This window comes from Nerophis ophidion, linkage group LG22, assembly GCF_033978795.1.
Source record: "Nerophis ophidion isolate RoL-2023_Sa linkage group LG22, RoL_Noph_v1.0, whole genome shotgun sequence".
Lineage (NCBI taxonomy): Eukaryota > Metazoa > Chordata > Actinopteri > Syngnathiformes > Syngnathidae > Nerophis > Nerophis ophidion.
Window position 1 is genome coordinate 21,160,866 of NC_084632.1, and position 27,110 is coordinate 21,187,975.

The window sequence follows — 27,110 nt, forward strand, 5'->3', positions numbered from 1 at the left end:
CAGCGGTAAGAGCAATTCGGACCGAGAAAGCGACAATTTCCCCATTAATTTGAGCGAGGATGAAAGATTCGTGAATCAGGATATTGATAGTAAAGGACTAAGAGAAAAAATAAAAATGAAAAAAATAATTTTAAAAAAGCGACGGCTCCGGGCGGCGGCAGTGTGAGCGTTTCGAGTGTAATTAGACACATTTACTAGGATAATTCTGGAAGATCCCTTATCTGCTTATTGTTTTAATGAGATTTTAAAGATTGTAAAAAAATACCTCGAGGTCGGATAGCTGCGGTGAACACGCAGTGTCTCAGAGAGAAGCCGAGGAGCCAAGCTCACAGCTGCCTTTTAAACAGCTGCAGCAGGACGACGAATAATCCACTGATGTCTCCGGTAAGATATATATCCCAATTTCCCCATCCAAAAACATGCTGGTTGACGTAGAGAAAACATGTTTGCTTGACCGCTCTGTGTTAAAGCTTCACAACAAACAAATAAACACCGACTGTGTCTCGGTGCTAAAGACAGCTGCAATACACCGCTTTCCACCAACAGCATTGTTCTTTATAGTCTCCATTATTAAATAAACAAATTGCAAAAGATTCAGCAACACAGATGTCAAAAATACTGTGTATTTATGTGGTTAAAGCAGACGACTTTTAGCCGCGAGTGGTGCAGCGCTAATATTTCCTGACAGTCCGTGACGTCACGCGTACGCGTCATCATTCCGCGACGTTTTCAACAAGAAACTCGCGGGAAATTTAAAATTGCAATTTAGTAAACTAAAAAGGCCATATTGGCATGTGTTGCAATGTTAATATTTCATCATTGATATATAAACTATCAGACTGCGTGGTCGGTAGTAGTGGGTTTCAGTAGGCCTTTAAATAAAATGATTGAAGAAGTTCGCTAGCTAATGCTAATATGAATATGAGACAGATTTTCATGTTTCCCTATTAAGAAACTACATAATATATAAATATATAAATATATAATATAAATTCGTATAAAAATGTAAATATTAGGGCTGTCAAAATTAACAAGTGAATTTAGATTAGATTAGATAGTACTTTATTTATTCCGTCAGGAGAGTTTCTTCAGGAAAATTAAAATTTTCAGCACAATCCCATTCAAGTTTAGACAAACATTACAGGGAGACAGAACAGGATCGCTGACGGGTCTGCCGGCTTCCAGCGCCCCTTACAAAAAAGATGAGATAAAGGTAAACAAAGGGGGGGGGGAGAAAAAAATAGAATATTAAAATAAAATTTAAAAAATCGGTCTTAGCCTGGGCCCTGGAGAGGAGGTGCAGACTGAGGCCGAGGGAAAAAAAAAAAAAAAAAAAAACAACTCATAACCATGGTACACATCCCTCTTACATGTGTGTAAGAGGGAAACATCAAACATCAAAGAACACAGAGGACATTAAAGACATTAAAGCAGCACATACAACCAAACACTTCTACATACAGCTATGAATAAAAAGTAAAAGAAACATATCCACTGTGGTGGCCTCTGCGGTGTTCCACGCCATCGTCTGCTGGGGTGGAGGGAGCATGGTCAGAGACAGAAGCAGACCCAACAAAGAAACCAAGACAGCCGACTCCACTCTCGGCCAATGTCCAGTCCGCATGGATGAGCGAGGATACGTCCAAGGTGACTGAGGTGTCCGACACCTGCTCACCCAGTCAAGACACCGCGAAGCCTCTCCGTCCCAGCGCTCAGTGCTAGCTCCGCAGCCCTGTCCCTTCATCCGCACCTCCTCCAGTCCCTCCAAACTCTGCAGCCCTGTCCCTTCATCCGCATCTCCTCCAGTACATCCAAACATACTCTGGTGTAGCAGACACCCAGCAGCTGGTCTCCATAGCCAAAAGGCTCCCGGGAGGCAGATCCAGAAGTCCACAAAAAAAGCACCACAGAGGTCACGAAAGTGGCACCCCTTGTCACACAGTCCCAAAGGGTCCCGGACCAAAAGGCAAAAAAATATAATAAGACATGAAAACAAGAGGGAAACACAAAAGGATGACACAAGAGCACAGAGCTCCTGCCTACAGCAGCCACTACAGCAGCGCCATCTTGGAAAAAAACTTATGTGATTAATTAAAAAAATATTGTATAAATCATGAACACACTTTAATCATGCAATTTGTTTTGCCCATAAAAGCTTTTTTACAAGTCAGTGATCAGACCAATGCATAAGCCAGTATAAAAATGAGTGAGGAAACTTTGACTGGTGTGCTGCCTGGCTAATTTTACTCCAAAATACAGCCTGAAAGAGAGGAAAATGTTACCAAGTTTTGGGCAAATACATGACCAGCCCAGTCATACCAAAGACTATACATTGGCACTCAGCATCAAGGGTTGGAATTCGGGGTGAGGTCACCAAAAATGATTCCCGGCCGCAGCCACCGCTTCTGCTCACTGCTCCCCTCACCTACCAGGGGGTGAGGGTGATCGGTCAAATGCAGAGGATAATCTCATCACACCTAGTGTGTGTGTGACAATCATTGGTACTTTAACTTTAACTTAACATGCATCCAAGTAAAATGTTTAAAGATGTTCCTGGATGGCATTCTGACAAAAATTGGCTTTTGTGTACAAATCTTGGGGTCCTTTCTTAAGCAAATTTTATAATGAGAGCAAGTAATCACCATGAATTAATCTGATTTAAAAAATAATGATATGATAGCCCTAATACATATTTAAATAAAAAATTAAAAAACTTGGTAACAGTACTTTTCATTCAACAATACCACAATAATAATGATTATAATAATAAACATTTTGGTCATAACCAAAATGAAATTGTCACATCGTTTCACCCCTAGTGTAACTTGAAACATGTTTACAGAGCATAAAATAGCTACCATGAAGAGGTTACGTGACAATTTAGAGCAGTCGTTCCTCATATGTCGCGGTTACTTGGTTCCCAACATGATCGCAAAAAATACATTTTTGCAAAGTAGGAACAATTAATTAAAAACCAAAAATGTTCATAACTAGAGCGTTAAAAACCTGTTTACGACATTCTCAATGTGTTTTTAAAAGCCTTCTAGACATGAGGTAACATCCGTTAGTCACCTTTACACTCTTATAATCCAATACAGTAATTAAGGCAACACTAAAAAATTGGCCCTAGTGTGTGAATGTGAGTGTGAATGTTGTCTGTCTATCTGTGTTGGCCCTGCGATGAGGTGGCGACTTGTCCAGGGTGTACCCCGCCTTCCGCCCGATTGTAGCTGAGATAGGCGCCAGCGCCCCCCGCGACCCCGAACGGGAATAAGCGGCAGAAAATGGATGGATGGATGGACACGGACCAAACCCCAGTTTTTAAACAAAACGTGCAAAGTGTTTAGTTTAAACTCAACACCACATTACTGTTACTATCAGTGTTCTGAAAATTACTTTTAAAAAGTAAATACAAATAGTTACTTATTACTTAACCAGAAAAGTATTTTAATTACTAATCCAATCCAATCCAAACCACTTTATTTGTATAGCACATTTAAACAACAAAATGTTTCCAAAGTGCTGCACGACAATATTTAAAACAACATTCAAATACTATCCTGAGCTCCACCAATGACTGTATAAAAACAAAAAATAAAAATAGATACATATAAAAGCAATAAAAAAAACAATATGAAATAAATATGATTAAAAACGATTTTGAGGGTGAAACCAATTAAAACAGTAAATAGAAATCAACATTTTAAAACACAGAGGACAACAGAGGACCACACAACTCACATAGTGTTAAAGGGGAACATTATCACCAGACCTATGTAAGCGTCAATATATACCTTGATGTTGCAGGAAAAAGACCATATATTTTTTTAATCGATTTCCGAACTCTAAATGGGGGAATTTTGGCAAATTAAACGACTTTCTGTTTATCGCTCTTTTTGCGATGACGTCAGAACGTGACGTCACCAAGGTAATAAAGCCGCCATTTTCATTTCCTCGAACACATTGCAAACACCGGGTCTCAGCTCTGTTATTTTCCTGTTTTTTCGACTATTTTTTGGAACCTTGGAGACATCATGCCTCGTCGGTGTGTTGTCGGAGGGTGTAACAACACTAACAGGGAGGGATTCAAGTTGCACCACTGGCCCGAAGATGCAAAAGTAGACATTTTACCGGCAATGACAGACATGGCACAGAGATGTATGAATAACCTGCAGATGCATTTGCAACGATAAAGTCAACTAAATCACAAAGGTGAGTTTTGTTGATGTTGTTGACTTATGTGCTAATCAGACATATTTGGTCGCGGCGTGACTGCCAGCTAATCTATGCTAACATGCTACGCTAATCAATGCTAACATGCTATTTACCGGCGGTGCTAAAGCAGACATGGCACAGAGATGTATGGATAACCTGCAGATGCATTTGCAAGTATATTACGTTTCCTTCCACCCACATTTAATGAGAAAAAACACTTAACAATCGACAGATTTAAATTGCTCCACTGTCACAAGATGCCAAAGTCCTGATCGTTTGGTCCGCACATTTTAGCGGCGATGCTAACGCAGCTATTCGGCCATGCTATGGCTATGAATAGCGTCAATAGCTATTCGCTCAATAGCTTCAGTTTCTTCTTCAATATTTTCATACTCCAACCATCAGTTTCAATACATGCGTAATCTGTTGAATCGCTTAGACCGCTGAAATCCGAGTCTGAATCCGAGCTAATGTCGCTATATCTTGCTGTGGTATTCGCCATTGTTTGTTTGTATTGGTAGCACTGTGTGACGTCACAGGAAAATGGACAGTGTCTTGGCAGAGAGCGAAAAAAAGGCACTTTAAAGCTTTTTTTTTAGGGATATTCCGGGATCGGTAAATTTTTGAATAAAACTTTAAAAATACAACAAGTCACTGGGAACTGATTTTTATTGTTTTCAACCCTTTTGAAATTGTGATAATGTTCCCCTTTAAAAGGCAGAGAATAAAAATGGGTCTTAAGACAAGACTTAAAACACTCCACTGTGGAAGCAGTTCAAATTTGGAGGGGCAGAGTGTTCCAGAGCTTAAGGCCGACCACAGAGAAGGCCCTGTCTTCCCTGGTTTTAAGTCTGGTCTTGAAACCACCACGAGCTGGAGCTGGCTCTCTGACTTCAGAGCGCGCGCAGGATTGTAAGTTTGGATGAGGTCCGAGTTACTAATGGCATTACTATTTAATATATTTAATTAATTACTGGGGAAAGTAATGTACGTTACTTTAAGAAAAGTAGTTGAGAGAAGTACCATATGAGAGGAGTGTGTCTGGGCATGTGTGTGCCTTTAGGCGGTTTCTGTTGCCATGACGTCAGCGAGGGTTTCAGCTGAGCTAAAGTTGTCCGCTTTTACCAGTTAGCAGTTTGTTGGCTTTGACCGCTGTTCTGTTTATTCTTTTCAGTGGATTGTGTTATCTCTCGTTTGTAAAGAGGACTTGGTAGACTGTGCTGTCTTTGGTCAATGCAATCAACAAAGAAAAACGCCAACAACTACGTTTGAAGTCTATTTTGAAATACAAAAAAAAAACAATTAAAAAAAACAAGTGTTCTTCTTTTTACTGCCGAAGAGCTATACATATATCTGAAATATTTGTTTTTCTCCATTCATATAACAAGAATTAAAATCACCATTCAGCAGAAATGAAAAATAAATTTAAAAAACTACAAATAAAAATAAAAACAGATGTTTTTTTGATATTACAAAATCCGAAATTACTGTTTAAATTAAGGATTGAAGACTACAAAGGAGGACAAAAACTGTGTTGGATTGTATCCTGTATTCGTAAATATAAAATGTGTGCTGTCAAATGATTATTAGTCACACGTTTGAATTTGGATTAATCCCCATTAATCACAGGTTATAACTTGCTTGAATAATTATATTCACTGAATGCCCATTCATCTATTTGTCGATTTTAGGGTAATTCACTGAATGAAAGACACCAAAATATATTTGGACACAAATTCTATTTTATTGTCAGAATGCCATAGATTTTTAAATGTTTTACTGAAATGCACTACATGTATTTGCTCAAAGCTTTGTAAAAGTTTTATCTAAAAGTCAATGCAGGGTGTATTTTGAAGTGAAAGAGTGGGAGCCACCTCACTCACCGAAGAAGTTTACCTCTCCCTCTTCTAGGTATATATATAAATATATATATATATATATATATATATATATATATATATATATATATATATATATACAGGGTTTCCCACACATTCATTTATTTGTGGTGGCCCGCCACAAAAGAATTACGGCCGCCACAAATAAAAAATAAAAAAAATACTTTTTTTTTTTCCGGCTTTTGACTCGCTCGACCGCTCATAAAAGCAATGGGACTCTGTCTGTGAATGGAGCTTGTAGTTACATATTATATAAATATGTAAATATTATATAAATATGTATATAAATATGTACATAAAGTGTTGTAATTATATTCCAACTCTGTGTTTTTCTTGGTCATCACCGCCGCCGCCTCTTCCCCCCCTACCCGTCGTTATTTTTGAAAGCCCTATTAAAAATATATACATTTTTTTCTTACAGGCCAGTCCCCCGTCATTTCAAGTTCTGGTGTCAAAATAACATCTGTTTATGTTCCTTTTTTGTTTCTGTTTCTGCTGACTGGTGATTCTCATTTTTCTTTAATGAAATATAAATATTTGGGGTTTTGGCACCAGCCGCTATACTAGATCTGACCAATCTAAGACTAGATCTGACTATGGGCATGAACTGATGAAGCCTATTTGGATGAGAGCCGAAACGTCTTCTAAGAAGAACCTAACAGTCCAGTTGCGATCGATTGAAAACCCTGAGAATACAATGACCTGAATGAATGAGAACATCCATAGATATGAAATATGAATGAAAATCTAACTATTTTTTGGATGAAGTTATTGCTTCGAGACATGGAAATAAAAAGGAAACGCTCAGTTTTCCAATTTAATTAAAAAAAAAAAAGGAAATGAAACCAGTTGGTTTTCAATTTTAATTCATATACCGAAAATATATGTTGACCCTTTTTACTGGACATTGACCAAATCAATTCTTACAACAAAAATATAAATCTTACATTTTTTTCCACATGCAAGCTTCCTATTAGTGCAGTCATTATTTGTTCATCTTTGCAGGTCCAACATGCAACAAGGGCATAGGTTGTTTTTGGTCGTGTGTCCTGTGGGATTTGCTGCTAACAAGCGGGCCATGTAGCAGTCCTCTGGTCAGAAGGGCTAGAGACTCATCAGTGGATCGTTTTAATGAGAGGTGAGAGACTACTTGGCTGCTCCAATTAGTGCAGATAATCCACGCAAATCATCGCCCAGCCAACATTGCCACTTATCTCAACTCAGGCTGATTACGTGACTCATTGTGGGTATTAATTAGACACACACTCATTGGACACACAACACTAGCAAATACAAAAAAAACACAATTGTCAACATAACATTTTAATTAATTTGAATTGTGAAAGCTGCCATAAGGCAGACAAAAAATGCTCGTCTGCACTAGTGTTCATTGTTGGCATTATCTGAGTTTAATTCGTTTTATTCAATTGCCTTTGTACATTTCCAAATGTTCACAATTGAGCTGAATGGAAAACATTCAGGATCATGTCGCAAGCTGATAACTATTAATGACTGATGGAGCATACTGTTGGACGTTCCCTTGCACACTAAATACGACTGTGTTTGGCTTAAATTCATCCTTCTGAGGAAGAGAGTTCATTGACTCGCTGCAAACAGAAAGTGTTTGTGTGTGTGTGTGTGTAGCTGGCTGATAGGAAACAGGACAATGCCATCGTTCCCCCGCATTCTTTGACTGTTTTAGAAAGCGATGGCCTGTTTGAGTCAAGAGACACCATTTTGGGAGTAGAAAAGTGTCAGCCAAAGATAGAAAGACAATATGGTTCATTTTACAAACAATGAATGCAATGTGTTGTTGAAGCTCTACAGGCATTTAATTATGAATTCATCAATTTATGTTTCATTATGCCTATTCCTGTTGTACACAGGGATTGCAGGTATACTGAAAATTTAGCTGGGTTTATCATAAGCACTTTAAAAGCCTACTGAAACCCACTACTACCCACAACGCAGTCTGATAGTTTATATATCAATGATGAAATATTAACATTGCAACACATGCCAATATGGCCGGTTTAGTTTACTAAATTGCAATTTTAAATTTCCCGTGAGTTTCTTCTTGAAAACATCGTGTAATGATGACGTGCACGCGTGACGTCACGGACTGTTAGGAAATATGAGCGCTGCACACACACACAGCTAAAAGTAGTCTGCTTTAACCGCATAATTACACAGTATTTTGGAGATCTGTGTTGCTGAATCTTTTGCAATTTGTTCAATTAATAATGGAGAAGTCAAAGTAGAAAGATGGAGTTGGGAAGCTTTAGCCTTTAGCCACACCTGTGGACACACACCTCCGACGATCAGGTACTGTTAAACTCACTAAAACACTAGCAACACAATAGAAAGATAAGGGATTTCCCAGAATTATCTTAGTAAATGTGTTTAAAAATATCTGAATCCGTCCCAATGCAATCGCGTTTTTTTTGTTTTTTTTGTAGTCCGTCGCTATCAATATCCTCAAACACGAATCTTTCATCCTCGCTCAAATTAAAGGGGAAGTTGTCGTTTTCTCGGTCCGAATAGCTCTTTCTGTTGGAGGCTCCTATTAAAAACAATGTGAGGATGTGAGGAGCCATTAACATGTTGATGTTCTCTACTAAATCCTTTCAGCAAAAATATGGCAATATCGCGAAATGATCAAGTATGACACATAGAATGGACCTGCTATCCCCGTTTGAATAAGAACATCTCATTTCAGTAGGCCTTTAATGTTGGGGGTTGTTTGAAATAACCATATCAGAGAGATATGTGGTCGAAAAAGTGAATGTCGCACAACTCTGATGAGGAGGAATCCAAATGAAATTAGTTTCTAATTAGTATTTTGACTAAGGTTTTCCTAATGCAACCTTTTCTACTTCCAATTTTTTATATTGATAATGAAATCGTGGGTATGGATGGATTCCAATATTGAGTTGCGCAATCATACATACTTTTATCACTTTATAGTGTGGAATGTTAGAAAAAGCTTGATCAAGTGAAATTAGTCAAACGGAGAACAATGGTAGGTATGAAAAACACTAAACCCGGAAAAGGGTGGAGTGCCATCTACGGGTTGGGGAGGAGACCCTGCCCCAAGTGGAGGAGTTCAAATACCTCGGAGTCTTGTTCACGGGTGAGGGAAGTGTGGATCGTGAGGTCGACAGGCAGATCGATGCGGCGTCTTCAGTAATGCGGACGCTGTATCGGTCCGTTGAGGTGAAGAAGGAACTGAGCCGGAAGGCAAAGCTCTCAATTTACCGGTCGATCTACGTTCCCATCCTCACCTATGGTCATGAGCTTTGGGTTATGACCGAAAGGACAAGATCCGAAATAAGTTTCCTCCGCCGGGTGGCAGGGTTCTCCCTTAGAGATAGGGTGAGAAGCTCTGTCATCCAGGTGGAGCTCAAAGTAAAGGCGCTGCTCCTTTACATCGAGAGGAGACAGATGAGGTGATACGGGGCATCTGGTCAGGATGCCACCTGAACGCCTCCCTAGGGAGGTGTTATGGGCACGTCCAACCGGTAGGAGGCCACGTGGAAGACCCAGGACACGTTGGGAAGACTGTCTGCCGGCTGGCCTGGGAACACCTCGGGATCCCCCGGGAAGAGCCAGACGAAGTGGCTGGGGAGAGGGAAGTCTGGGCTTCCCTGCTTAGGCTGCTGCCCCCGCGACCCGACCTCGGATAAGCGGAAGAAGATGGATGGATGGACGGTGCTGTCTTTACCTAGGTTGAAGTGGAGTGGTATTCGGTTTTTGACAACACTTAGTAGCTACAATAATTAATTAAGCTAAGCTCATGACACAGTAAGTTGAATGATGCGGACACATTTGTTACTGGATACTTTTTTACTACGCTTACGTCGGCCTTGAAGACTATAATTATTTGATAATTGTTTATACGAACAAATGTTGTGTTTTAGACTGTACCGGTAATATTGTTCAATTATGGACATTTAGTATGTTTGTCTCGTTTGTGTGCTATTGTTTGCATAGCTGTTGTGTAGCGGTTAACTCCTACCAGCTTATAGCCTACCATGTTTACCTTTTGAAAATGACTAAGAAACATGTGTACGTGTTGGATAACATTTAGAGTGGTACACGGACGTAGGGAGAAGTACAGAGCGCCAATAAACCTTTAGAGCATTGCCTTTGCGTGCCGGCCCAATCACATAATATCTACGGCTTTTCACACAGACAAGTGAATGCAATCATACTTGGTTAACAGCCAAAAAGGTCACACTGAGGGTGGCTGTATAAACAACTTTAACACTGTTACAAATATGCGCCACACTGTGAACCCACACCAAACAAGAATGACAAACACATTTCAGGAGAACATCCGCACCGTAACACAATGTAAACACAACAGACCAAATACCCAGAAACCCTTGCAGCACTAACTCTTCCAGGACGCTACAATATACACCCCTGCTACCCCCTGCCCACTCCCACCTCAACCCCGCCCACCTCAACTTCCTTATGCTCTCTCATGGAGAGCATGTCCAAAATTCCAAGCTGCTGTTTTGAGGCATGTTAAAAAACAATAATGCACTTTGTGACTTCAATAATAAATATGGCAGTGCCATGTTGGCAATTTTTTCCATAATTTGAGTTGATTTATTTTGGAAAACCTTTTTACATTGTTTAATGCATCCAGCGGGGCATCACAACAAAATTAGGCAGAATTATGTGTTAATTCCACGACTGTTTATATCGGTATCGGTTGATATCGGAATCGGTAATTAAGAGTTGGACAATATCAGAATATCGGCAAAAAAGACATTATCGGACATCTCTAATTTAGATTGTAACTGGTAGGGCTATGAATTTTTTGGCACCACACGATCTGATTCAATTCGATTCTGGGGAATAACAATTCTATTCAGAATCGATTCTTGATTCAAAACGAGTCTTGATTCAAAATCAATACTTTTTTTTTTTTAATAACATTGGGTGCCAGCTCTGAATAACTACACTCCTCCAGAAAATTGATAAACAGCTCCAATAAAATTCCATATTACTTAAAAGAAAACAGTTTTATTAAAATTCTACCCAAACATTTAATAAAGTCAAATATGTCATTACTTGGACTATGGTGTGATTTGTTTTCCCGTGGTGCAAAGCGACTGGATCGGACACGACGTGAAGGTAATGACATCTTTTAATAATAAATCGAAAAACAGGTACAAACGAAAGGCGCTCACAGAGGTGGTACAAAAACTTGGCTATGAAAACAAAAACTCGCACAATGGCAGAACTATGAACAACAAAAAACGAAAACTCTTACTTTGACTTGAAAAGCATGAATCTATGGTAAGAACTGAGCAATCAGGTATCAAAGGTGTGTAGAGGGTGATGTCGCCAGGCTGACTGCCTGGCAACTACAGGCTTAATTAGTGCTGTGATTACTGACAGGTGCGTGAGTCCAAACAAACCAGGTGCGTGACATGACAGGTGAAAACTAATTGGTAGTCACGGTGACAAAACAACCAAAAGTGCCCAATGAGTGCAAAACCAAACCGAACGTGACCACTAAACACGATAAAATACAAATAAGGCAACAAGAGAAGTAACCAACAGTTCGCTTTTGTAAAGTAAATGAGTACAGCAGACATGGGCAACTACATCAACTATATGATTTACCTGCGTGGCTGGACAGAACAGATTTAACAAATAAAATAAAGTAAAATAAAAAAAAAGGTTGTTGATTATTTGTTTAACCAATTAAGAATTGTTACAAGTAAGAATAACAAATGATTCAACATTTTTTGAAATTTTTTTAACAACCTAGTAACTGGCTATCCCAGTTCTGCAAAAGTAAACATTTTTACACCGATTAAATACTGTGCGCGGTTTATTATTAATTCATATTAAGGACAGATCTTTATCCGAACACATGCATGCACGCGCGTACACACGCACACAATCACTATTTTATGAACAAAAATATCAATACAACGATGTTCATGTTGTGAATATATATATATTTTTTTCATTTTAAAATACAAAACTATTTCCTTCCGCATTGCTTTTCTTGACCTTATAAATACTTGTTAAAGATCAAAGGTCAAGAATGTGCAGCTACTTGTAGTGGAGGAGAGATGTGTCACTTCAATTTATTTGTGTATTTCTGCATTAGTATGGCTTATATCAGTGGTTTCTCAACCTTTTTTCAGTGAACATTTGTTTTAATTCAAGTACCTCCTAATCAGAGCAAAGCAATTTTGGTTGAAAAAAAGAGATAAAGAAGTAAAATACAGCACTATGTCATCAGTTTCTGATTGATTAAATTGCATAACAGTGCAAAATATTGCTCATTTGTAGTGGTCTTTCTTGAACTATTTGATAAAAACATATAAAAATAACTAAAAACTTGTTGGAAAAAAAAAACAAGTGATTCAATTATAAATAAAGATTTCTACACATAGAAGTAATCATCAATTTAAAATGCCCTTTTTGGAATTTGTAATAGAGATCCATGTGGATTCATTAACTTAACAATTCTTCACAAAAAAAGGAATCTTTAAGGTCAATATTTATGGAACAGGTCCACAACAAAATCTAGCTGTCAACACTGCATATTGCATTGTTGCATTTCTTTTCACAGTTTATGAACTTACATTCATATTTTTTGAAGTATTATTCAATACATATATGTATAAAGGATTTTTGAATTGTTGCTATATATTTTTTAAATCTCATGTACCCCTTAGCATACCTTCAAGTACGCCCAGGGGTACACGTACCCCCATTTGAGAACCACTGGTTTAAATGATGTTTATGTTTCACCAACTTAGTCACTGCAAAGAGCTGATAATGTAACATGTGTGTAATAAACATGTATGAAATACATTTTTAAACTAAAGTTTTGATGCTTTGCTGACAAAATTGACAGTCTGGTCGGTAAACTGCATGAGCAAATAGAAATATTTTCTACCATAACAATACTGCGTTCCCAGGGACTTAGTGAAAAGCCGACTTTAGAAAATACAATGTAGCCACACATTAAATGTTTTCGGAGCAGATATGGGTCATGGCCAGAGGAGAGCTCGCGCACGCCACTGGCATCTCCGTCGAAAGAGGAGTGGGGCAGATAAGCCCGACCCATCCCCCATGCTGGAGAAGCGATAAGGGCCTGTTTCCCAACGTTAGCGTGGAGGCAGTAGCCAGTCGGGAGGAGGCTTTGAACTGTGGCTCGCTATCTGCTCTGCCTGGGAAAATTATAGATGGAGCACAGTGTCCCAAGAAACAAAAGGCTGATTGAGGGCTGCTGTGTTGTACTCCGGGGGGTAAATCTCACTACTATCACGGGTCAGAGATCACAACAAGAAGTTCAAGGGGTGAAGACAAATGTTCTTTTTAGGAGAGGTCTCTTTCCACTTGGCTCTGACTTGGCTAAGTTTATTACTACAGCAGAAGGATTCATGGGCGGGGGGGGGGGGGGGGGGGGCATTAAAAATACATGAGTGATTGAAAGGAAAAAAACTCATACAGCCTCAGAAGATATAAAGCAGACCTGGGCAAATTAAGGCCCGGGGGCCGCATGCGGCCCGTCGAGCTTTTCAATCTAGCCCGCCAGACTTTCCCAAATAATTGTTTTAGATGTTTAAGATGGAAAGTGTAGCTGCCATTATGATATGCAGTAAGGCTGCGAATCTTTGGGTGTCCCACGATTCGATTCAATATCGATTCTTGGGGTCGCAATTCGATAATATATCGATTTTTTTCGATTCAACGCGATTCTCGATTCAAAAACGATATTTTTCCAATTCAAAACGATTCTGTATTCATTCAATACATAGGATTTCAGCAGGATCTACCCCAGTCTGCTGACATGCTAGCAGAGTAGTAGATTTAAAAAAAAAAAGCTTTTATAATTATAAAGGACAGTGTTTTATCAACTGATTGCAATAATGAAAATTTGTTTTAACTATTAAACAAACCGAAAGAATGACTTATTTTAACTTTGTGAAAATATTGGACACAGTGTGTTGTCAAGCTTATGAGATACGATGCAAGTGTAAGCCACTGTGACACTATTGTTCTTTTTTTTTTTTTAATAAATGTCTTATGATAATGTCAATGAGGGATTTTTAATCACTGCTATGCTGAAATTATAACTAATATTGATACTTATATTGATAATATTCATTTTTGTTTCAGTACTTTTGGTTTGTTCTGTGTCGTGTTTGTGTCTTCTCTCAATTGCTCTGTTTATTGCAGTTCTGAGTGTTGCTGGGTCAGGTTTGGTTTTGGAATTGGATTGCATTGTTATGGTATTGCTGTGTCGTGGTTTGTTGGATTGATTAAAAAAATAAGAATAATAATAAAAATAAAAAAAATATAAAATGAGAATCGATTCTGAATCGCACAGCGTATTCGATTCGATTCGTATTCGAATCGATTTTTTCCCACACCCCTAATATGCAGTGATGTTTTCTAATGACCGTAAGTCTTCAACTATACTGAGTCTTTCAATGCTTGGAATCTACATCATATACTAGTTACTATGGTCATCTAATTAGTTACTATGGTCACTATGAGATATCTCAGATTGTAAGTGGGGGTATTTTCACTGTTTGTTGCATTTTGGTTGCGTTTCAGTTGATTGTAAAATATGTCGTCAATATTCAGTGTTTTATCATTCGTAGTTAACATTGTAAATCCCACATTCTTTATTTTCATGTATATTCTGGGTGTCTCATTCAGTAAAATTATTTCAAATTCAATTCCGTTTTTTTAACGCGGCCTTTCATAACATTTTTAGCTTTCAATCATTATTGTAAGGTTTTGTATTAGCGTTCCTAAAAATAGATATACCGGACCCCTGACACACTTTTTTTAATCTAAATCTGGCCCCCCGAGTAAAATAATTGCCCAGGCCTGATATAAAGGATACCTACACACTCCAAGATGGATGCACTTAAACACTGCCAAAATTGTAGTCTAATACAGTCAGTGGTAAATTTGATTTGTTTCTCAATCCAAATTCTTGCAACATGCTTGCAATGGCGAGATAAGCACTGTAAACATTTCCGTTAGGTCAGAAACCATCTATGATCCCAGGCCTCCGTCTCCACTGTTTCCCATCACACTGAAAATGTGTTAGAATTCTGCAAGCCAACACCAGCTCAGCACATACACTATATTGCCAAAAGTATTTGGCCACCTGCCTTGACTCAAATATGATATGATGTTGGTCAACCTTTTGCAGCTATTACAGCTTCCACTCTTCTGGGAAGGCTGTCCACAAGGTTGCGGAGTGTGTTTATAGGAATTTTCGACCATTCTTCCAAAAGCACATTAGTGAGGTCACACACTGGTGTTGGCCGAGAAGGCCAGGCTCTCAGTCTCCGTTCTAATTCATCCCAAAGGTGTTCTATCGGTTTCAGGTCAGGACTCCGTGCAGGCCAGTCAAGTTCATCCACACCAGACTCTGTTATCCATGTCTTTATGGACCTTGCTTTGTGCACAGTCATGTTGGAAGAGGAAGGGCCCCACTCCAAACTGTTCCCACAAGGTTGGGAGTATGGAATTGTCCAAAACGTTTTGGTCACTTGGAGCATTCAAAGTTCCCTTCACTGGAAGTAAGTGGCCAAGCCCAACTCCTGAATTTGGGACATGCTCTCAGGGAGAGCATGTCCCAAATTCCAAGCTGCTGTTTTGAGGCAGCGTGGAATTTCCCGAATTTGGAGGTCTCAAGGTTGGCAAGTATTTGTGTGTATAACTAATTTCACAACGTATAAATCTGCGGCTTATAATCCATTACGGCTATTTTTGGAAAGTATTCTATTTCTTCTAAAATTTAGTGGGTGCTGTTTATATACTGGTGCGCTCTACAGTTCGAAAATTACGGTAGCGCTACAGCAAGGATGGACGTTTGTAGGGAACCATATTATGGTTGTTTTGGCAAAATGACAATATAATAGTGAACGCTATAATAGGAGGAGGGTGGACACGGACAGACATGCACACACAAATTAACATGGAGGCGTTGTACCTGTTTAAAAAGTTGCAGGTTGACAGCCATGGACAGAAAGTTCTTCATGGTGCTTGAACGATGGTTCACAAAGCTCTCTTCGGAGAATGCTATTGGCTCCCCCTGTGAAATCCAAAGAAATGTTGACATTTACTTTCAGACTGTTCATATGGTTCGGTTTCTAACGAACATTTTTCAAACTAGTTTGTTTGACGTGTATTATTTTGCTAAATAGAGTGCCCAAACAAAGAATCTCACGCTTTAGCAAATTCCTTTTTTTTCCCCCAAAATAAAATAGCATTGGCCAAAAAAAGTTGTGTTCACACTTTGATAAGGAAGGCGAGAATTCAATTGAAAAAAATAACTTGCAGCAAAGTATTCCCTGTTGAATCATTGTGTCCGTTGTGTCCTTGAGCAAGACTCTTCACCCTTCCTGCTGATGAGTCGTGGTTGCGGGCGTGTATACTGTAGCATCCCGGAAGAGTTAGTGGTGCAAGGGATTCTAGGTATTTGTTCTGTTGTGTTTATGTTGTGTTACGGTGCTGATGTTCTCCCAAAATATGTTTGTCATTCTTGTTTGGTGTGGGTCTACAGTGTGGCGCATATTTGTAACAGTGTTAAAGTTGTTCATACGGCCACCCTCAGTGTGACCTGTATGGCTGTTGACCAAGTATGCTTTGCATTCACTTGTGTGTGTGAAAAGCTGTAGATATTATGTGACTAGGCCGGCGGCATGCAAAGGAAGTGTCTTTAAGGTTTATTGGCGTTCTGTACTCTTCCCTACGTCTGTGTACACAGCGGCGTTTTAAAAAGTCATACATTTTCTTTTTTTTTTAAACCGATACTGGTAATTTTGAAACCGATAATTTCAGATATTACATTTTAAAGCATTTATCGGCCGATAATATCGGCTGTCTGATATTATCGGACATCTCTATATACAAGTATAAACCATTTACCATTATGAATGTAAAAAATATATATTTTGACAATGTTGAGTTCCCAGAGATATGAACAATGACACATCTGCTTGCGCACAGGAAGTTGCCCTCTGTGTTGGCTAATGTGTGTTTGTTGTGTTGTCAGTTTTGTGTTTGCACTGTTACTGTCTAATGACATAAAAGCCTACTATTTAATATTTATCTATTAGCATCCCCTTGTTTGCGGGCCACAATTCCGCCATCCTAGTCACTACCGTTGTGTCCTTGGGCAAGACACTTTACCCACCTGCTCCCAGTGCCACCCTCACTGGTTTGAATGTAACTTAGATATTGGGTTTCACTATGTAAAGCGCTTTGAGTCACTAGAGAAAAAGTGCTATATAAATATAATTCACTTCACTTCACAATTAGACTAAACTAGGGCTGGGCGATATGGCTGGAACCTGTATCACAAAATAATATTTTTATATTGATCAATATTAATAATTATTGATAATCTATAAAAATATTGACTATGAGAAATAAATATTGATTGTTAATGTTATTTTAAATGTAACATTCCTCTGATTATAATGCCCTCATCTATCAAGGCAGAAATGTAGACACAAGAATGGAAAAAAAATCAATGGAAACATAATTTTAATATCAAAATAAACACTCAACAATAACCTCTTACAAAAATTAAGGTTCAAATTTAAGGATTTTTCAAAGAAATGTTTAATATTAAATTGTAACACAATAAGTGCAAAGTGTGAAAATGTAAACATAGAAACCTGAAAAGGACAATTTTCTGCAGGTTTACTGCCAGGAAATTACGTGATCTGTGTAACATCTAATTTTGTCTGTTATTTTGATTTAAGTATGGAAATTTAAAATATGTTATGCGGTAAATTATCTTTTAAATATTTTTGGACGAAAGTATTGTTTTAAAGTAGCATATTTGTTATATTACCGTCTTTCCTTGAATTGCCGCCGGGGCGCTAATTAATTTAAAACCTCTTCTCATTCCTGCGCTTACCAAAGGTATGCGGTAAAAGTAAGCATGCGCTAATTATTTTAAAACCTCTTCTCACTCCGGCACTTACCAAAGGCATGCAGTAAAAATGTGAGTGTGATGTAAGGTTGGACCTTAAATCCAACTGATTAGCTCTTAAACTTCTTCCCTTTATGCGATTTCAAATTACCGGTATTGAAATCAGCCTCCTCCATTTTGAAAATGATGACAGGAGACGTGTCACTCTCGACGTCACCAGTTTGACCAGGCGGTAATACTAAGCATGCGCTAATTCTTTTGCGAAGCATACTATATGCCCCTGCGGCAATTCAAGGAAATACGGTATGTTATTTATTTTAGTTATGCAGTCCTGCACTTTAGTTCCTACCTGTCGTCTACGTACATTCATATAGGGAACGGACGTATCTTGAAAAGAAAAGATGAGAGTGGTGAAGGACTATGGTGCGTTTAATTTTTTTTTTTAATTTTCCTGTATTATCCACAATGTCTTGGCTCTCTGGAGTTTCTATTCTAATTCCGTGCAGAGCGGCAATAGCGGGACAGCGAGATGACACAAGCAAACGTGATTGTCTATTTAATGTGTCCCTCCCATTGCTCACTGACCCCTTCCTGTTTGGCAGGGTCATCATGCTTCATTCCTTCCGGTTTCTATCCAACCATCCATCCATTTTCTACCGCTTATTCCCTTTTGGGGTTGCGGTGGGCACTGGCGCCTATCTCAGCTACAATCGGGCAAAAGGCGGTGTACACCCTGGACAAGTCGCCACCTCATCGCAGGGCCAACACAGATAGACTGACAACATTCACACTCCCATTCACACACTAGGGCCAATTTAGTGTTGCCAATCAACCTATCCGGTTTCTTCTGACCCAAAAATACATACTTATTAAACGTTTAATCGAACGCATTTTAGATAAATCTTGACGACATGTCTATCACGATATACACTATATTGCCAAAAGTATGTGGACACCTGCCTTTACTCACATATGAAGTTGAAGTGCCTTTCCATGGAATTGTCCAATTTGTTTTGGTATCCTGAAGCAACTTCTGAAAAACAACCCCACACCATAATTCCTCCTCCACCAAATTTCACACTCGGCACAATGCAGTCCGAAATGTAGCGTTCTCCTGGCAACCTCCAAACCCAGACTGGTTCATCAGATTGCCAGATGGAAAAGCGTTACTCATTAGTCCAGAGAAGGTGTCTCCACTGCTCAAGAGTCCAGTGACAACGTGCTTTACACCACTGCATCCCCCACTTTGCGGCCATGGAAACTCATTCCATTAAGCTCCCTGGGTACTGTACGTGGGCTAATTGGAAGGTCACATGAAGTTTGGAGCTCTGTAGCAACTGATTGTGTAGAAAGTCTTTGCACTATGCGCTTCAGTACCCACTGATCCCTCTCTGTCAGTTTACGTGGCCTACCACTTGGTGGCTGAGTTGCTGTTGTTCCCAAACTGTTCACTTTTCTTATAATAAAGTTGACTTTGGAATATTTAGGAGCGAGGAAATTTCACAACTGGATATGTTGCACAGGTAGCACAGGTCCTATGACAGTTCCACGCTGGAAATCACTGAGAGCGGCCCATTCTTTCACAAATATTTGTTGAAACAGTCTCCATGCCTAAATGCTTGATTTTATTCACCGGGCCAAGTGATTAGAGCACCTGATTCTCACCATTTCAATGGGTTGCCAAATACTTTTGGCAATATAGCGTTTTATCAGCCCAACCCTGCACTTCACTATGAAGGTAAGTAGAGGGCCAAAAAATATGGGCACCAGTGAGTTTGGGTCCCACATGTTAAAGGTTATTTTCTCCATTTCATTTATCATTTGTATGTAATGTATGTATAACTGTAAGTGCTATCGATAACATTTATTTTTTGTTTATTTTTTGGGGTATTTGAAACAAAGCTAGTGTATGAAAAATTGAAAGAAATTACTAACTACATTATTTAAAATCAATACAGTTGCTTCAAATATTGCGGCTACACCACCTAACAGATTTTTGTTGGATACTTTTTAAAAAAGCATGCAAAGCATATTCTACAATTTGTTAGTCCTACATTAAGCATTTTTAAGCATAAAAATGGCTAAAGAAACTAAAAATATGTGAAGTGAATTATATTAATATAGCGCTTTTCTCTAGTGACTCAAAGCCTTTACATAGTGAAACCCAATATCTAAGTTACATTTAAACCAGTGTGGGTGGCACTGGGACCAGGTGGGTAAAGTGTCTTGCCCAAGAACACAACGGCGGTAACAAGGATGGCGGAAGAGGGGATCGAACTTGTAACCCTCAAGCACGGCCACTCTACCAACCGAGCTATAAATATCAATCAAAAATATCAACTGTGATGTGGTGGCGACTTGTCCAGGGTGTACACCGCCTTCCACCCGAATGCAGCTGAGATAACCTCCAGCACCCTCTGCGACCCCAAAGGGACAAATTAGTAGAAAATGGATGGATGGAATACTAAATTAGTATTAGCTATTAGAGGAGACCAAACCAATCGGGGCGGTATAGCTCGGTTGGTAGAGCTGCCGTGCCAGCAACTTGAGGGTTCCAGGTTCGATCCCGGCTTCCACCATCCTAGTCACTGCCGTTGTGTCCTTGGGCAAGAAACTATACCCACCTGCTCCCAGTGCCAATGTAAATGTAACTTAGATATTGGGTTTCACTATGTAAAGTGCTTTGAGTCACTAGAGAAAAGCGCTATATGAATATAATTCACTAATTCACTTCAATCACAGCGCACAGTTTAGCATTATGGCCGGATTCAGTGGAATAAAAAAGTGATTAAAGGTTGTCTAGTACAGTGGTTCTCAACCTTTTTTCAGTGATGTACCCCCTGTGAACATTTTTTTAATTCAAGTACCCCCTAATCAGAGCAAAGCATTTTTGGTTGAAAAAAAGAGATAAAGAAGTAAAAAGCAGCACTATGTCATCAGTTTCTGATTTATTAAATTGTGTAACAGTGCAAAATATTGCTCATTTGTAGTGGTCTTTCTTGAACGATTTGGAAAAAAAGATGTAAAAATAGCTAAAAACTTGTTGAAAAATAAACAAGTGATTCAATTATAAACAAAGATTTCTACACAGAGAAGCAATCATCAACTTAAAGTGCCCTCTTTGGGGATTGTAATAGAGATCCATCTGGATTCAACAACTTAATTCTAAACATTTCTTCACAAAAAAACAAATCTTTAACATCAATATTTATGGAACATGTACACAAAAAAATCTAGCTGTCAACACTTTTTTCCCAAGTTTATGAACTTATATTCATATTTTATTTAAATATTATTCAATAAATATATTTATAAAGGATTTTTGAATTGTTGATATCTTTAGAATATTTTTTGTAAATCTCACGTACGCCTTGGCATACCTTCAAGTACCCCCAGGGGTACACATACCCCCATTTGAGAACCACTGGTCTAGGGGGCTCTCATATGTATTCCAAGGTCATAAACAGGTTTTTATGCTCAAATCTATGAAAATATTTAATTTATGATTAATGATTTCACCTTTGCTGAAATTCACGTATCGCAGTGAAGTCCGGAACCAATTAACAGCGATAAATAAGGGACAACTATATTAACAAAAAGCTAGGTTTGACTGTACTTTTATAAACAACCACTATATGGGTGAGTTTAGCCAAATGTAATTATGTTGGAAAGGAATACAAAGAAGAAAACAAACTTAAACCTCAAGAAAATAGTTTATAATATGAGACATAGCCATGGCTGCTCACACAGCGACTGTGAACGATTTAAAAAGTCTTCTAAATAAGTAACTATTTCAACACATTTCTTCATTAGTTGGAGAAGAAGAAAAAAATCTGAGAGGGGACATGACGGAAATTGTAAGGAGGAACAGAGCAAAAGAAAAGAGTTCCCTTGGCAGAGTGTATGCAGTCCCAGTACATTCCACATGAACACGTTATTACTGTTTCTTACATCATGTCTGTTGGCCTGTGAGCTGTAGACACAGAGGATGACAACAACTCCACTGCAGGCCAATCACACAGAGGCCCCCGAGTCATTCCCAACACATGCTTTCTCATAATTAACATAATTCTCACATACTGCAACAATGCTCTAAATTCCTATGCCTGTAAAACAATGCACGTCGTCTGCTGGTCTGGCCACCAGCACTGTGTGGCACATAAAAAACAACAACAGAGGAGACTAACCCCCTTTTCTGGGATGGGCGGGATGATCGGGGGTGGCCCAAATTACATCACAGGAATAATGCTCCATTTACATCACCAAAAAAAAAAAAAAAAAGTTTTCAAGGCTTATTTTCTCATAAAGGAGACTTTAATCATTTTTCCAGGCTCCATCTGGCTGTTACAGCCTTAGGCCTAACTGAAGCAAAACAAAACCCAACAGTATGCTGGGAAAGTCTTATAAGGTCTGTGTACACTTAAGCAGAGTATCTATTTAGTAACGTCATTTTATGTGACACTTTAGTAATGTTATATAGCCTCAGTAATATTATGTCTGAGTCAATGTGTTGGCAACGTTCATGTGGAAATTCAACTAAACTTGCACTGTACATCCATTTAAAAGGGAACATTATCACAATTTCAAAAAGGTTGAAACCAATAAAAATCAGTTCCCAGTGGCTTATTTTATTTTTCAAAGTTTTTTTTCAAAATTTTACCCATCATGGAATATCCTGAAAAAATGCTTTAAAGTGCCTGATTTTCGCTATCTTTAAATCCACCGTCCATTTTCCTGTGACGTCATCTAGTGATGCCAATACAAACGGCGGATAGCACAGCAAGATATAGACATTAGCTCGGATTCAGACTCGGATTTCAGCGGTTTAAGCGATTCAACAGATTACGCATGCATTGAAACGGATGGTTGGAGTATGGAGGCAGATAGCGAAAACGAAATTGAAGAAGAAACTGAAGCTATTGAGCGAATAGCTATTGAAGCTATTCGGCGATCGCCTTCTAACCAACGATTGCATCTTTTGACCAGATCACTGGAGCAACTTAAATCCGTCGATTGGTAAGTGTTTGTTTGGCACTAATTGTGAGTGGAGGGAAGGGCTGGATGCAAATATAGCTACAAATGTACATACAGTTAGCCCAAATAGCATGTTAGCATCGATTAGCTGGCAGTCATGCCGCGACCAAATATGTCTGATTAACAGTCAATAACATCAACAAAACTCACCTTTGTGATTTTGTTGACTTTATCCTTGGAAATGCATCTGCTTTGAGTGTCGCAGGATATCCACACGTTTCTCTGTGCCATGTCTGTCGTAGCATCGCCGGTAAAATGTGCAGACCAAAAGAGGGATTTTGGCATCTTTTGACACTGGTGCAACTTGAATCCGTCGATTGGTATGTGTTTATTTGGCATTAAATGCGGGTGGAGGGAAAGGCTGGATGCAAATATAGCTACAAATGGGCCATAATGATGCAATATGTACATACAGCTAGCCTAAATGACATGTTAGCATCAATTAGCATGCCGTGCTAATCGATGCACACTCCACGTAAATCAACTTCAATCCGTCCCTCCGACAACACACCGATGAGGCATGATGTCTCCAAGGTACGGAAAACAGTCGAAAAAACGGAAAATAACAGGTGACTTGACTCGGTGTTTGTAATGTGTTTGAGAAAATGGCGGATTGATTACCTATGTGACGTCATGTTGTGACGTCATCGCTCCGAGAGCGAATAATAGAAAGGCGTTTAATTCGCCAAAATTCACCCGTTTAGAGTTCGGAAATCGGTTAAAAAAATATATGGTCTTTTTTCTGCAACATCAAGGTATATATTGACGCTTACATAGGTCTGGTGATAATGTTCCCCTTCAAAGAAACAAAACCTGAATTTTTTCCAATGTTTAAATAAAAAACAGACAAGTACAGTATGTCCCTAATTCATTTGAGGGGTGATTTGTTTTATGTTTAGTGCATTTTGTTTTAAATTGTGTTTTGTATATTTTTCATTTAATTTTATGTCTTTTCTCGAGAAATGACACAAAACGTAGAAAAATACTCAAAACGATTCAAAATAAAAATCAATAAAAAAAAAATTACATTTGTCAGACAATTTTAAGGTGGCGATATTTTTTTATTTATCTTCATGAGCATGTCTTTTGAGACTTCAAATTAGAATGGTATGGGTGTACTGTTACAACTTTTTCACTTTTGATACGATGCCTATATTGGAGACTTAAGTACTGCCTGATAGGATTTAAGCATAAGTATGTATGTATATATACATATATATATATATATATATATATATATATATATACATATACATATATATACATATACATATACATATATATATATATATATATATATATACATATACATATATATACATATATACATATATACATATATACATATATACATATATACATATACATATATACATATACATATACATATATACATATATATACATATATACATATAGACATATACATATATATATATATATATATATATATATATATATATACATATACATATATATATATATATATATATATATATATATATATATATATATATATATATATATACATATATATATATATATACACATAAACACACACATATACAGGACTGTCTCAGAGAATTAGAATATTGTGATAAGGTCCTTTATTTTCCGTAATGCAACTAAAAACATGAAAATGTCATACATTCTGGATTCATTAGACATCAACTGAAATATTGCAAGCCTTTTATTATTTTAATACTGCTGATTATGGTAGACAGCTTAAGAAAACTCAAAAATCCCATCTAAAAAAATTAGAATATTTCCTCAGACCAAGTACAAAAAAAGATTTATAACAGCAAAACAAAATCAAACATTTGAAAATGTCAATTAATGCACTCAGTACTTGGTTGGGAATCCTTTTGAATGGATTACTGCATCAATGCGGCGTGGCATGGAGGCAATCGGCCTGTGGCATTGCTGAGGTGTTATGGATGCCCAGGATGCTTCAATAGCAGCCTTTAGCTCATTTGCATTATTGGGCCTGGTGTCTTTCAATTTCTTCTTCACAATAACCCACAAATTCTCTATGGGGTTTAGGTCAGGGGAGTTGGCAGGCCAATGGAGGACAGTAATGCCATGGTCAGTACACCAGGTACTGCTGGTTTTGGCACTGTGAGCAGGTGTCAGGTCATGCTGGAAAATGAAATCATTATCTCCATAGAGCTGTTCAACAGATACAGTTTCAATAGCCGTATTCCCATGGTCAAGCCACTCCTGAACTCTAGACCACGGAAGTTCCCTCAGTCAGCAATGGTTTGGGGAACCATGTCAGCTGCTGGTTTTGGTCCACTGTGTTTCATCAAGTCCAGAGTCAATGCAGCTGTGTACATGCTTCCATCTGTTGTAAAGCTCTATGGAGATGATGATCTATTTTCCAGCATGTACTCCGCCTTACGCCCGATTGTAGCTGAGATTGGCGCCAGCGCCCCTCCGCGACCCCAAAAGGGAATAAGCGGTAGAAAATGGATGGATGGATGGATCTGGCACCTGCTCACAGTGCCAAAACCAGCAGTAACTGGTGTACTGACCATGGCATTACTGTCCTCGATTGGCCTGCCAACTCTCCTGACCTGAACCCCATAGAGAATTTGTGGGGTATTGTGAAGAAGAAGCTGAAAGACACCAGGCCCAATAATGCAAATGAGCTAAAGGCCGCTATTAAAGCACCCTGTGCATCCATAACACATATAAATATATATATATATATATATATATATATATATATATATATATATATGATTTTAGTTGCATTACGGAAAATAAAGGACTTTATCACAATATTCAAATTTTCTGAGACAGTCCTGTATATATATATATATATATATATATATATATATATATATATATATATATATATATATCCCTTTTTATACACACATACCAGGTAAATTTATTCTCTCAATGTGGCCTCCGAGTCAAAATAATTGCCCAGGTCTGGTCTAACTTGTGTGCTCAAGTGTGCTCAAGTGTGCTTAGCTGTTGAGTAGCTGCTATCTCCTAGTATCTTAAAGCCGACCATGTTTAACTTTTGTAAATGGCTTCACTAAAATACAAGAAAAGACCAACCTTGTGTGCTTTTTGGAGGACATTTAGGTAGTAGTGCGTCCAGCTTTGTACAAGTAAACGCGCTGCAGGACTGCTTGTATCAAAGTTTATATCAGACATTTTTGATGCAAGCCAATATGAATACATTTTTTTGCTGATATTTGACTGATTTCCAATATCAATATTGGATCGGACTACCCCTAATTTTAATTAACTATATATTGTGACCGTTGGGTAAATGACTGTAATAAAAATGATATACCGGAAAATCATTTTGGACATGGAACTGACTGTCAAAATGTTCATGACAATGGAAAAGGAGAAGTTTATATTCCGAATTATTTCTTGTATTTCTTAAAGAGGTCATATTATGATTTTTTTTTCCACATTTAAAAAACTTCATTGTGGTTCACATGCATGTAATACTGTTTTTTTGGTCAACATTTTTTCTAATATTATTTTTAACAGACCGCCTTCAAGCCGCTTTCTGACCGTCTCTTCAAGATGCACTGTGGGCGGTCTTTTTTACATGCCTCCACTTCGACTGCGTCTTCTCCCTGTCAGCCATATTGTACTGACAAATTTAAGTTTGAGCTATACACTTCATTGTATTAGAAATGGCAACATGTTCTTGTAGAGCAAGTCTGCCCCACAACAAGATGATAGAGAAATAGACTGAACATATGGACTACAGCGCTGACTACAATGCACGACTCACGCAAAATGTACATGGTTTGATATCACATTTTCGGGACATACACAGATCCAAATACATAAAAACAGGTTTCAATAGGTATGAAAAGTTGTTTTGCACCTATTACAGAATGTCTTTTTTCAGTCTTGTTTTTGCGTCATTTATAGCAAAAAAGACACACATTTAAAAAATGAATTTGAGTATTACGAATATGAAAATGTTACTCAAAATGTGTCCCGTGTATGAATAATTCTAGGCTTAACTGC

The 27,110-nt window shown here is 38.2% G+C and overlaps 1 protein-coding gene across 2 annotated transcripts in view; it reads right to left on the reverse strand.

Annotated features, from left to right (window-relative positions):
- dennd1b (DENN/MADD domain containing 1B) overlaps positions 1-27,110 on the reverse strand; it is a 421,036-nt gene that overhangs the window by 56,719 nt on the left and 337,207 nt on the right. For both annotated transcript variants that reach the window (XM_061883482.1, XM_061883480.1), the window contains one exon: positions 16,114-16,215. In XM_061883482.1, the coding sequence (XP_061739466.1) occupies positions 16,114-16,215 (102 nt within the window). The remainder of the gene's footprint in view (positions 1-16,113; positions 16,216-27,110) is intronic.